Source organism: Dermochelys coriacea, chromosome 5 (assembly GCF_009764565.3).
Source record: "Dermochelys coriacea isolate rDerCor1 chromosome 5, rDerCor1.pri.v4, whole genome shotgun sequence".
In the NCBI taxonomy this organism is placed as follows: Eukaryota; Metazoa; Chordata; order Testudines; family Dermochelyidae; genus Dermochelys; species Dermochelys coriacea.
In genome coordinates this window covers 26,037,294-26,050,526 of record NC_050072.1, presented here as the reverse complement: position 1 = coordinate 26,050,526, position 13,233 = coordinate 26,037,294, and the positions used below count along the sequence as shown (strand labels likewise).

The 13,233-nt window shown below is 39.9% G+C and overlaps 1 protein-coding gene across 3 annotated transcripts in view; it reads left to right on the top strand.

Annotated features, from left to right (window-relative positions):
* The window catches only part of RANBP3L (RAN binding protein 3 like), an 89,088-nt gene that overhangs the window by 25,969 nt on the left and 49,886 nt on the right, over positions 1-13,233 (top strand). The window contains exons 1-2 of one of the 3 annotated variants that reach the window (XM_043514941.1): positions 7,841-7,858; positions 9,905-10,182. In XM_043514941.1, coding sequence (XP_043370876.1) covers positions 9,915-10,182 — 268 coding nt within the window. In that variant the 5' untranslated portion in view covers positions 7,841-7,858; positions 9,905-9,914. Of the gene's footprint in view, positions 1-7,840; positions 7,859-9,295; positions 9,442-9,904; positions 10,183-13,233 lie in introns of those variants that run through there. The other 2 variants (XM_038403398.2, XM_043514940.1) reach the window with 2 other exon arrangements.

Here is a 13,233-nt window from a genome sequence, read left to right as displayed (position 1 = left end):
ATGTAGCCAAGATATTTGGCCTCTGTAAACCTTACGGTGCACTTGGCAGGGTTTGCTGTAAGGCCAGCTCACCTGAAAGTATCAAGAACTGCTTCCACCTTCTTGAGGTGGGTTTCCCAGTCTGGGTATGAATGACCACATTGTCCCGGTAGGCATCAGCATAATGATTATGGGGGCATAATAAGAAAAGGAGGACTTGTGGCACCTTAGAGACTAACAAATTTATTTGAGCATAAGCTTTCGTGAGCTACGACTCACTTCATCAGATGCATTCAGTGAAAAAAAAATATAATAGCATAATAGCTTGTCCATGAGGTGCTGGAAGGTAGCTGGGGCCCCATGTAGTCCAAAAGGGAGGATAGTATATTGGAAAAGACCCTCTGGTGTAGAGAATGCAGTCTTTTCCTTTGCGTCTTTGGCAAGGGGAATATGCCAGTACCCCTTTGTCAAGTCTAGGGTAGTCAAGTACCCGGCATTGCCCAGACGGTCCACTAGTTCATCTATGCGAGGCATGGGTATGCGTCAAACTGGGATACCTCATTTAGTCACCGGAAGTCATTGCAGAACCTTGTGGTGCCATCAGGTTTGGACACTAACACAACTGGGCTTGACACTGACTTTGGGATTCTTCAATAATCCCCAACTCCAGCATTTTTTTTACTTCCGCTTTTATTTCCTCCCTTTTGGCCGCTGGCATCCAATGTGAAACTGCAGAACTGGAATTAATTTGCAAACTGGACACCATCACATTAGGCCTGAATAAAGACTGGGAATGGTTGGGCATTACAAAACCTAAACCAAATTTCCCCAATACTAATTTCCCCCTACTGTTACTCACAACTTCTTGTCAACTGTCTGAAATGGGCCACTCTCATTACCACTTCAGAAGTTATTTTTCCTCCCTTGGTATCCTGCTGTTAATCGATTGTCTCGTTAGACTGACCTCACACTTGGTAATGCTACTCACATCTTTTCATGTATTTATACCTGCTCCTGTGTTTTCCACTCCATGCATCTGATGAAGTGGGTTCTAGCCCATGAAAGCTTATGCCCAAATAAATTTGTTAGTCTCTAAGATGCCACAAGGACTCCTCATTGTTTTTGCTGATACAGACTAACACGGGTACCACTCTGAAACCTATAAACAAATATATTTGTAATTAAATATGACACCATAGAGAATCCTGCCTGCATTGGATTTTTATTACACTTGAAACTCAGCACAGGTTCATTGAAAGCTTTCCTAAATTTGTGATTCTTCTGAGCAAACTTGGGTCCAATTTTAAATGAATCTGGGACCATTTATAGTTTTACATCAAAATCAGGTGCAATTCTTGGCTTTACCTGATTGCAACAAGACACTGTTTTACCTGAGTTTGGCTTTGAAACATTTAGGGGTTTTTTTTAACCAAAATCTCAATTATCAAAATGTAATTATAGACGAATGAATTGATGTCACTTCAGGACAGGATGCAGAGTTAAAGTTTCTTGACACCTTAAATGACTGCTTCTTGAAGCAGCTGGTCCTGGAACCTAGCAGAGGAGAGGCAATTCTTGATTTAGTCCTAAGTGGAGCACAGGATCTGGTCCAAGAGGTGAATATAGCTGCACTGTTTGGTAATAGGGACCATAATATAATTATATTTAATATCCCTGGAGCAGGAAAAACACCACAGTGGCCCAACACTGGAGCATTTAATTTCAGAAAGGGGAACTACATAAAAATGAGGAAGCTAGTTAAACAGAAATTAAAGGGTACAGTGCCAAAAGTGAAATCTCTGCAAGCTGCGTGGAAACTTTTTAAAGACACCATAATCTAGGCTCAACTTAAATGTATACCCCAAATTAAAAAAACATAGTAAGAAAACCAAAAAAGAGCCACCGTGGCTAAACAACAAAGTAAAAGAAGCAGTGAGAGGCAAAAAGGCATCCTTTAAAAGGTGGAAGTTAAAGCTTACTGAGAAAAATAAAAAGGAACATAAACACTGGCAAATGAAGTGTAAAAATACAATTAGAAAGGCCAAAAAAGAATTTGAGGAACAGTTAGTCAAAGGTTCAAAAAGTAATAGTAATTTTTTTTAAGTACATCAGAAGCAGGAAGCTTGCTAGACCATCAGTGGGGCCACTGCACAATTGAGGTGCTAAAGGAGCACTCAAGGACGATAAGGCCATGGCGGAGAAAATAAATGAATTATTTGCATCAGTCTTCACGGCTGAGGTTGTGAGGGAGATTCCCAAACCTGAGCCATTCTTTTTAGGTGACAGATCTGAGGAACTGTCCCAGATTGAGGTACCATTAGAGGAGGTTTTGGAACAAATTGATAAATTAAACAACAATAAGTCACCAGAACCAGATGGTATTCACCCAAGAGTTCTGAAGGAACTCAAATGTGAAATTGCAGAACTATAAACTGTAATCTGTAACCTATCATTTAAATCAGCTTCTGTACCAGATGACTGGAGGATAGCTAATTTGACACCATTTTTTAAAAAGGGCTCCAGAGGTGATCCCAGCAATTACAGGCCTGTAAGCCTCACTTCACTACTGGGCAAACTGGTTGAAACTATAATCAAGAACAATATTGTCAGACATATAGATGAATATAATTTGTTGAGGAAGAGTCAACATGGTTTTAGTAAAGGGAAATTATCCCTCACCAATCTACTAAAATTCCCTAAGGGGGTCAACAAGCATGTGGACCAAGGGGATCCAGTGGATATAGTGTACTTAGATTTTCAGAAAGCCTTTGACAGGGTCCTTCACCAAAGGCTCTTACACAAAGTAAGCTGTCATGGGATAAGAGGGAAGGTGCTCTCATGGATTGGTAACTGGTTAAAAGATAGGAAACAAAGGGTAGGTATAAATGGTCAGTTTTCAGAACGGAAAGAGGTAAATAATGGTGTTCCCCAGGGGTCTGTTCTGGGACCAGTCCTATTCAACATATTCATAAATGATCTGGAAAAGGGGGTAAACACTGAGGTGGCAAAATTTGCAGATGATACAAAATTACGAAAGATAGTTAAGACCCGGGCAGACTGCAAAGAACTACAAAAGGATCTCTCAAAACTGAGTGACTAGGCAACAAAATGGCAGATGAAATTTGATGTTGATAAATGCAAAGTAATGCACATTGGAAAGCATAATTCCAACTATACATATAAAATGATGGGGTCTAATTAGCTGTTACTACTCAAGAAAGAGATCTTGGAGTCCTGGTGGATAGTTCTCTGAAAACATCATCTCAATGTGCAGCGGCACTCAAAAAAGCAAACAGAATGCTGGAAATAATTAAGAAAGGGATAGATAATAAAACAGAAAATATTATGTTGCCTCTATATAAATCCATGGTATGCCCACATCTTGAATACTATGTGCAGATGTGGTCGCCATCGGCACCAACTTTTCCCGGTGCTGGTGGGTGCTCACCCCTGCCCCGCCCCCATTCCAACCCCTTCCGCAAAGTCCCCGCCCCAGCTCTGCCACCTCCCAGCCCCTTTTGGACTCCTTCCCCAAATCCCCGTCCCAGCCCCTCCTCTTCTCCTGAGCGCACCTCATTGCCCCTCATCTCCCTTCCTTCCCAGCACTTGCTACACGAAACACAAGTACTGGGAGCTAGGTGGAGAAGCAGGATGCGGTGTGCTCAGGGGAGGAGGCAGAGGCAGAGCAGAGGTGGAGGTGAGCTGGGGCAGAGGGTGGGGCAGGTAGCTGTCAGTGAGTGCAGAGCACCCACCAATTTTTCCCTGTGGGCGCTCCAGTCCCGGAGCACCCACGGAGTTGGCGCCTATGATGGTCACCCCATCTCAAAAAAGATATATTGGAATTGGAAAAGGTTCAGAAAAGGACAACAAAAATGATTGGGGTATGGAAAGCCTTCTGTATAAGGAGAGATTAATAAGACTGGGACTTTTCAGCTTGGAAAAGAAACATCTAAGGAGAGATATGATTGAGGTCTATAAAATCATGACTGGTGTAGCTAAAATAGATAAGGAAGTTTTGTTTACTACTTCTCATAACACAAAAAATAGAGGTTACCAAATGAAATTAATAGGCAGCAGGTTTAAAACAAATAAAAGGAAGTATTTCTTCACACAATGAACAGTCAACCAGTGGAACTCCTTGCGAGAGGATGTTGTGAAGGCCAAGACCATAATGAGGTTCAAAAAAGAACTAGATAAATACATAGAGGATAGGTCCATCAATGGCTATTAGCCAGGATGAGCAGGGATGGTATCCCTAGCCTCTGTTTGCCAGAAGCTGGGAATGAGACACAGGGGATGGATCACTTGATGATTACCTGTTCTGTTCATTCCCTCTGTGGTACCTGGCACTGGCCACTCTTGGAAGACAGGATACTGGGCTACATGGACCTTTGGTCTGACCCAGTAGGGCTGTTTTTATGATGTGGTTTGGAACTGAAGAAAGTGTTTTCCCAAACTAGTAATGGGCCCAATCCACAAAGTTCATCGCTGGATTTGTATCTGGAACCCCAAACTTTTCCGATGCTTGGATTCAAGATTTCAGTTCAAGCCCATCTCTAGTAATAACACTTGTAAAGAAAATCCCTCACACTGCACCCAACCTTAAGAATGGACACTTTTATTTTACCTGGCCAAATTTAGTATTTGTATATTAGTACATTATTTACATAATGATTTGAATTGGGGTTTACAATCATTGCATACATTGGGGAAGACTGTTTATAAAGCAACTGAAATGTGCAGAGCAAGAGCTGAACTGACACTGAGGGAGGAACAGAATGTTCAGAATCATAAGGGATGACCTCAAAAAAGTTTAGAAGCTCTGCATGACCTCAGCTGCCCTGCACAACCTTAATTGATTTCAGAATCCAGAATGATATTAGTCTTTCCTCTTAGAGACTATAGTAGTTTCCTATGACCATTTTTTCAAAAGAAGACACTAATTTTGGGTGTCCAGTTTGAGACATCATCCTTAGGCCTAATTTTCAGAAGTACTGAGCACTCACATCTCCATTTGATGTCATTAGGAGCTGATATCTCAGATTGAACGTCCTGACAACTAATGCACACAAAAACTAACTAGTTCAATCAATCTTATAATTTGAACTGCTAACATTGAGCTAAAGGTAAATAATAATCCCTCACTCTCACAAAATGTTTTTCATCAGTAGATCTACAAGCATTTTACAAAGGTCAGTATTATTATTCTCATTTTACAGGTGGAGAAAATGAGGTACAAAGAGGTAAAGTGACTTGTCCAAGGTCACACAGCAGACCAATGGCAGAGCTAGGAATAGAGTGCAAGTCCCAGTCAGTGCTCTGTCCAGTAGGCCACATTGCCTTCACTGTTGAACTGTGACTGCATTGCTATTAAGTGAGGTTTTCAATTGAGCTAAATTAGAAAAACTCTCCTATGAAGAGAGATTGAAAAGATCGGAATTGTTTACCATAGAGAGGACATGGCAAAAGTATACAAAATAACGAATGGTATAATAGGTAAGATAGATTAGGAGTTTCTGTTTCCCCGGTCTTATAACAGAAACAAGGGGACATTCGAGGAAACTGAGAAGTGGCGGATCCAAATTGCTAAAAAGAAACACTTTATCATATAACACATAATTAGATTGTGGACCTTGCTGCAACAGGATGTCACTGAGGCCAAGAATTTAACAAGGGTCAAAGAAGGATTGAATGTTTACATGTATAACAAGAATATCCAGTAATAATGGTTAATGTTAACAAAAAAAGTACTGGAAATCTCATGTTTCAGATTCTAGCTATTAAGGATTCGGATAAAACCTTTGTGTGTGTGTGTGGGGGGGGGGGCAGATTACCCCACATTTACCTGCTGTTTGTTTTCTTGCACCTTCCTCTGAAGCATCTGGTGCTGGCCACTGTCAGAGACAGGGCACTGGACTAACTGGACCATGGATCTGAGCCAGTCTGGCAATTTCTATGTTTCTGTGCTCTCTTACAATGGACAAGGTTAAAAAAAAAAAGAGATGGGAAGTAAGTTAGTGTGCAGCAAGGTTACTCCATGCCACATGGGAAGTATACAGGGTATTGACCCCAATACATATTATCAGCAGGACCTTCCGTACTAAAGCATAGTACTACCACTGGAACTAAAAGAGTAACTCTCTTAGTTAGCAGTTGTTATTCTTTATGTGATCTAGCCACTAGCAGGGGACACAACCCAGACTTTACAAACGTGTGGCATAGTGTATTTTGAAGAAGCAGGCCATTGGTGCATTTTTATGGTCAAATTGTAGTTTGATCATTTGAATACCCTGGCACACATTATTCAAGCGTGGGAATAATCACAACTCTTGGTTGTTTCACATGTTTCCATTACTTTTCCTTTATAAGTATATATTGAAAAAACAAATAAGGAATTCTATGCCAAGAACTATGTTGATTCAAAGAGATGGTTGCTAACCAAAATGCACAAGTTCTGCAGGCACATTAAAGAGAAAATATGTCCTCCTAGTGATTAAAACATCAGTTAAGAAGTGCATACTTACAGATTTAAGGAGTTCAGCATAAAATCATAAATGCTATTTTTATGATTTATATTTTTCAGAGCCCACTACACATCAAATTCTGTTCTACCTCAGGTCCCCAGTACTACAGTGACTTCTTGTCCCCTTGTTGCCAAGAAGGCTAATGCATTTTGGGCTGTATAAGTAGGAGCATTGCCAGCAGATTGAGGTACGTGATCATTCCCCTCTATTCGGCATTGATGAGGCCTCATCTGGAGTACTGTGTCCAGTTTTGGGCCCCACGCTACAAGAAGGATGTGGAAAAATTGGAAAGAGTCCAGCAAAGGGCAACAAAAATTATTAGCGGGCTGGAGCACATGACTTATGAGGAGAGGCTGAGGGAACTGGGTTTATTTAGTCTGTAGAAGAGACGAATGAGGGGGGATTTGATAGCTTCTTTCAACTACCTGAAAAGGGGTTCCAAAGAAGATGGATCTGGATTGTTCTCAGTGGTAGCAGATGACAGAACAAGGAGTAATGGTCTCAAGTTGCAGTGGGGAAGGTTTAGGTTGGATATTATGAAAAAAAATTTCACTAGGAGGGTAGTGAAGCACTGGAATGGGTTACCTAGGGAGGTGGTGGAATCTCTTTCCTTAGAGGTTTTTAAGGTCAGGCTTGACAAAGCCCTGACTGGGATGATTTAGTTGGGGATTGGTCCTGCTTTGAGGTCCCTCCAACCCTGATATTTTATGATTCTGTGACTCCATGTGAGGCGTAGAAGATTCCAAACTGACGCATATTCCAGGGAGGAAGAACTTTCCTAATTTAATTTCTTAGTCTGCTCTCTTCTTGACACTGCCCCTTTAAAATGTCCTCTTCTGCACTCCACATCAGTAGCATGCATGCATGCTATTCTTTATAATGTTCTAAAAATTACTGAAAAGGAAGAATAATATAATTGGAGATTTATTTCTGATTTAGATTGGGACTATGCACTTTCCTTACTCAGCTGAGCAAAGTTGAGCAGAATGTTGATATATTCCCCTAATTGAAGGAAGAACACTGTTTTTGTTTCCTTTTATAAAAGAACACCCACTAGAAACCACATCAGTAGCAAGTTAAATCATGCCTGAGATAACCACATATCCTGCTTGGTGGTGGTGCTTGTTCTTCAGAGAGAGAGATTGCTGAGTCTATTCAGCTCTGTGCAGCACCGGGATGCCCATGAAATTAAAGACTGTATAGGCAGCTGTGCTTTTTAATGCTTGCTACTTTTACTGTGCAGTTTTCACAGCTTGTTTACTGTGGTTTATTCCTGCTTCAGGAGTCCAGTGTTAGTCTGTACCATCCCTGCAGAACTCAAACTCACCTGTCAGTATAGTAGAAACACCTAATTGGTAAGATATTTCTACGTGTGCTTATACATAAGGGAGGGTTCCTAGATGACATAAGAAAGAATTAACTGAGATCCCATGTTTATTCAAATGTTTAGCTGTCTCTCTGTCTGGTGACATTGTAAATTGGTTCTTCTGACTGCCATAAATTCCTGCTTTGACCATAATATTATATACTATCACGGACCACTCAGATATATGCCATAAAAAGCAACTCTCTTTGTCTTTAGCTGCCAGTTCTTTGTTCTAGTGAATAGAACAGATAGCACCTTTGTGCCATAAAAGCTAACCTGTCTTACTTTAATCTTAGTGAGGAGGTGAAATACCTCTAGGATTCATTGTTTTATCATTATAAGATAGGTCATGATCCCCTCTAATGTGGCTGCACTGTGAGGAAAGGGAATAATACACAACTTGTGTAAGAGCCACCTAGAAAAGCAGTCCCTGGGTTTGTGGGAGCACACAAGCTAATATTTTGTAACCAGTAGGGCCAAATCTTGCAGCCTTTGCTGACTGCAGTAGTCATTAGTCACAGAAGTAGTTTCTTTGGGCCATTCAGTGGTGATATGTAGCATGGTGTAAGTAGACTCTCTTATACTTGGTTAGATTCCCTGAGACATACTTACAACCACTTATCAATGTGTAAGGGAGTCCAAGTTAGTGTAACTTGCATCTTTTGCAGGCTGTTTGGAGTGTAGGTTCGAGCAGTGTGTGGCTATTTTAACTTTCACATTCTTATACCCTCCTGTTACTTGCCTGCGGCATTCCTTTCTTCTGGCCCCTTAGCAGGCATATTACATCAGTTTAGATTCCGTTACATTCAGAGGGTCAAAGTTAGACTCAATGGGACAAGTTCTGAGGTGATGTGAGGGAAGGTGTAAATTACACCTTTGTAAGTGGGTGTGAAACTAAGTAAGTGTGAGCACCAGGGAGTCTTGGTGTAACATGTTGCAGGGGCTGGAGGGAGGTATGAATTACACAAGTGAGGCTCTTAATAGACTTCTTTAGACTCTCCTTTGTAGTTGGCCTTTTTAATAGGACAACCTGCATGAGTAAAAATACTTGCATGAGTAAGAGTTGCAGGATTATGCCCATAATGATTCTGAATATCTTCAAGTTTTTATAACATGCATACTATTCTTTATAATGTTCTAAAAATTACTGAAAAGGAAGAATAATATAATTGGAGATTTATTTCTGATTTAGATTGGGACTATGCACTTTCCTTACTCAGCTAAGCAAAGTTAAGCAGAATGTTGATATATTCCCCTAATTGAAGGAAGAACACTGTTTTTGTTTCCTTTTGTAAAAGAACACCCACTAGAAACCTTTGCAATCATACAACATGCAAATCATGCAGTTTTCTCTATGTTCTGCTTGGAACTGCATTTCTTTTGATGAATGGCAGATATATAAACTTTCATCAAATCTCTCTTTCACACACACTTACCCTCACACAACTAGTGTTAATTGCTAATTTGCTCTACTGTTATCAGTAAAATGATATAATTAGGGTTTATGTATGAAGCTGTTCTGCCTCTAGAAAAACACAGAATCTTCTGAAACCATTCTCTATCCCCTTTTTGGTAAGTGCTATGCAATGTGACTTTGGCGTCATTCACTGCCCACCCCATTATGTTAATCTTTCTGGCTTTACATAATCTCCTAAAGACCAGCCTCTGCTAAGAACTCTACACTTAGCTGTCAGAGACAGTAACACAAGAGCGTGCTCAGTAAAGGCTTGCTTTATTTCATCTACAACATTTTGTGCAAGAGCAATGTTATTTGAATCTGGTGTAACTGCTTTAACAAGGTGTTATTTTTGAGTTTCTGCATTAGAAGCTCATCTCAACAGAAAAATGCAAAGCAGGAATTGTAGCAGTTAGGCAGCTATTTGGAAAACATAGTTTCTATGCAGGATTTTAAACTACTGAAATTAGGCTTGGGTTTGGGTTTTTTTTATCTTCAAAAGAAGAGCTAGTAAGACTAAACCACAAGTTCTGGGCCAGATAAACTGAAGCTTACTGTATTTTTTTTTTAAACTGTAAGGACCGTAAGTATGAGACACCAAGAAGTTCCTGCTAGCGAAGCAAATGCATTATATACAGGGATAGGACCTTCATGTACAGGTAACAATATTACAGTCAGCTCTGTGCATCACATGAAGGACAAACCTTACCTCACCAAAAGAAGAGGATGTCCCAGTGATACTTGGACCGTGAACCAAGCTACTGGTACCAGTACTCATGTGCATAAACAAACAATCAGCGATCAGTTCCCCAGCTTGGGTAACAGTGAATTAAAGTGCAGCGATGAATGCTACACAGGTAGGTTTTAAATGACTAATATTTTGTATATATGTGCTCCCACAGCAAATATATTTTTGGTGAATGGGAGAGTTGTAGGCATAAAGGCCAAATTCTGTTCCCAGTTATAAGCATGCTGTCCCTGTAATATTAATGGGGTTGCAAAGATGTAACTGAAGACTGAATTTGGTTTGAAATGCTTTTCATCCTAAACTCTTAAAGTTATGATTCTACCAATGTAACTCTGCAAGGATCTGTGGTTTGTGCTTCCTGCTGAGTTAAAAAAAATGCATGTTCAAGTGTTGCATTTTGAAATCCCAGAGCAGTCCCGGGTTTAGATTTTGCTATAAATTTTAATTCCAGTCAGTCTTTCTTTATTCCTAAGGATGTTGAGTTCTGTGTCATTGAAACTTTTGCAGCTTTCAGAAAGGCCTGGCCTAGCACAGCTCATGGAAGAGGCACTTGCTACCATGGCTGTACTAAATGCTATGTCCTATGCTGAGCACTTTGGCAATAAGATCAGGGCTGACTCATTTAGGCTCACCAAAGAGCCCCAAACAGAGGAGCGGGAAGAGGAAGTATTTGAAAGTGATTTATATGAAATTATTAACAGCAGCTCAAAAGGAGGAAGGACAGTATCAAGAAACAGTTTCTGCATAATTGACCAGTAAAAATACCTGTGTGTGATAGTACAAACTATTGCTAAACCAAGAGCTGGTCTAGTGCACTAAGAACAGTGCTAGGAGTAAGGCACTTCTGAGGTCTAATCCTGGTTCTGCCACTGATTTAGTTTATAGTTCTAGGCAAATACGTAGGCCTCAATCCAGCAAAACATTTAAGCGGGTGCTTAATGTTAACTACAAATGGTCCCATTTATTCATATGCTTAAAATTAAGTATATACTTACTTGCTTTGCTGGATTGAAGCCTTAACTTCACTGTCTGTTTCTCCATAAGTAAAATGAGGAAACTAACACTTAATTAGGATGTGGTGATGTTGAATATTTGTATTATGATTTATGAATATTAAATGTATGCTAATTATTATGACCCTTCCTAAACTGACCACTGCATGGGCTGGAGTGTTAGGTTATATATAATAATAGAGAGCATGGGGATGTCAGAGAGTCTTGAGAGTGTTTATTAAGCAATTCTTTGTTCTTGGCACAGTCTCACTGGTTTAGTGGCACAGTTACTGCTGGCATAGCAGCTCTGCTTAAATTACATTATTGTGATGTGACTTCCAAAAATACTTACTACACGCACTTGTTTGAAAGGAGGCATAACATTTTTTCACAAACTGTAGTCTTTGAGGTTTTAAAAAGTCTTTGTTAAGCCTATCCAATGCTCACATGTGGTTGGAACTGTGCTGGCCAGTGCTGTGTACATAATGTATCTATATGCTGGGTTTGTAAACATCACAGGGACCAGGCTTCTAGCCAAGTTATTATGACCAGTGTGAACAAGGATATTTTTAGAAAAAATCCTTCACAGATCCATGATATAAAAGCATGGGATAATAAATAGCACCATTTGGATAACTTCAATTCCTACTCCACTGCACAGATGGGGCTTGAGCCCCATAGCAACAAAAGTTGTGGCTAGTACAGTATTAATGTAAGGGTGAATATGGCCTAACAAGTAATGGCCCAATCCTGCAAAGTCTTAGTCACATGATTGTCAGCAGTGAGATTATTCATGTGAGTATGAGCGATTTGTGTGATGAAGGATTTGCAAGTTCGGATCCTAGTAACATAGGAAAGATATTATAAAAGTGTGATTCTAAGAAGCATTATTTGGCCCTAGTTAGCTGGACATGATCTGGCCTTTTCTTTTTCCTAAATACATTGGAAATGGAATCTAAGTTTCCTGAGCAAGCTTGAATCATTTTTGATCTGAGTGGGGCTGTGTAACTCCCTATCTCATTCCAGTCACAACTTTTCCCACAAGTTGTATCTATATCATGCTATTTGAAACTGAGGTTGACAATGTATATTTGCCTTTTATATAGTGTCTTTCATCAGCACATTGTATGATATACCCTACATTTCAGTGAAGAGATTCCTGTATGTCTACACTACAATAAAACACCCAGGGTTGGCCTCTGTCAACTGATTCTGGCTTGTGGGCTTGGGCTGCGGAGCTATAAATTGCAGTTAAATTGCAGTATAGACAATCAGGCTCAGGCTCAGGGACTCTGCCCTCTCACAGCGTCCCAGAGGTCAGGCACCAGCCTGATCCTGGATGTCTGCACTGGGATTTTACAGGAATTTTACAGCCCTGTAGCCCGAATGAGCCTGAGTCAGCTGACACGGGCCAGCTGTGAGTGTTTAATTGCAGTGTAGACTAGTGTAGTTTGGACTACAGCTGGTTGAAACCTGAAATTTCTGTTCTGCTGGAAATTCCAACACTTCAAAATTTTCTGTCATCCCAATTTGAAACAAAAAGTCAAAATTTTTCACAAAACAGAAATTCTGAAAAAATTGTTTTGGAAATATTGAAACAGCCTTATTGAAATGTTTCAATAAGGTTGATGTGCTTTGTTTTGATTATTATTTTTACTTAAAAGTTAAATGTTATGATTGAAACAAAGCACTTTGACCTTAAAAAAACAGGTTTCAGAGTAGCAGCTGTGTTAGTCTGTATTCGCAAAAAGAAAAGGAGTACTTGTGGCACCTTAGCGACTAACATTTATTTGAGCATAAGCTTTTATGAGCTACAGCTCACTTCATCAGATGCATTCAGTGAAAAATACAGTGCTTTGACTTTGTTAAAACAAAATATTTGTTTTCATGGAAAATACATTTCTGCTAAATGTTTAGATTTTGTCAAATTAGTATTTTTTTTTTATGGAAAACTGTTTTGTTGGAAAAATTTTGACCAGATCTATTGTGGACATCTCATTAACACATCAAGTTTGAATATTGTGCATTACCAACTAAACTACCAAAACCATGTCCTGGTGCACCTTTCAGTGTCCTTGGATGTCTGCTGTCCAAGCACTTCTCAGACCCACTTCTGCTTAGCTTGTGAAGTCTGACAGGACCACAGTTTGATTATGTGATATGGCTGG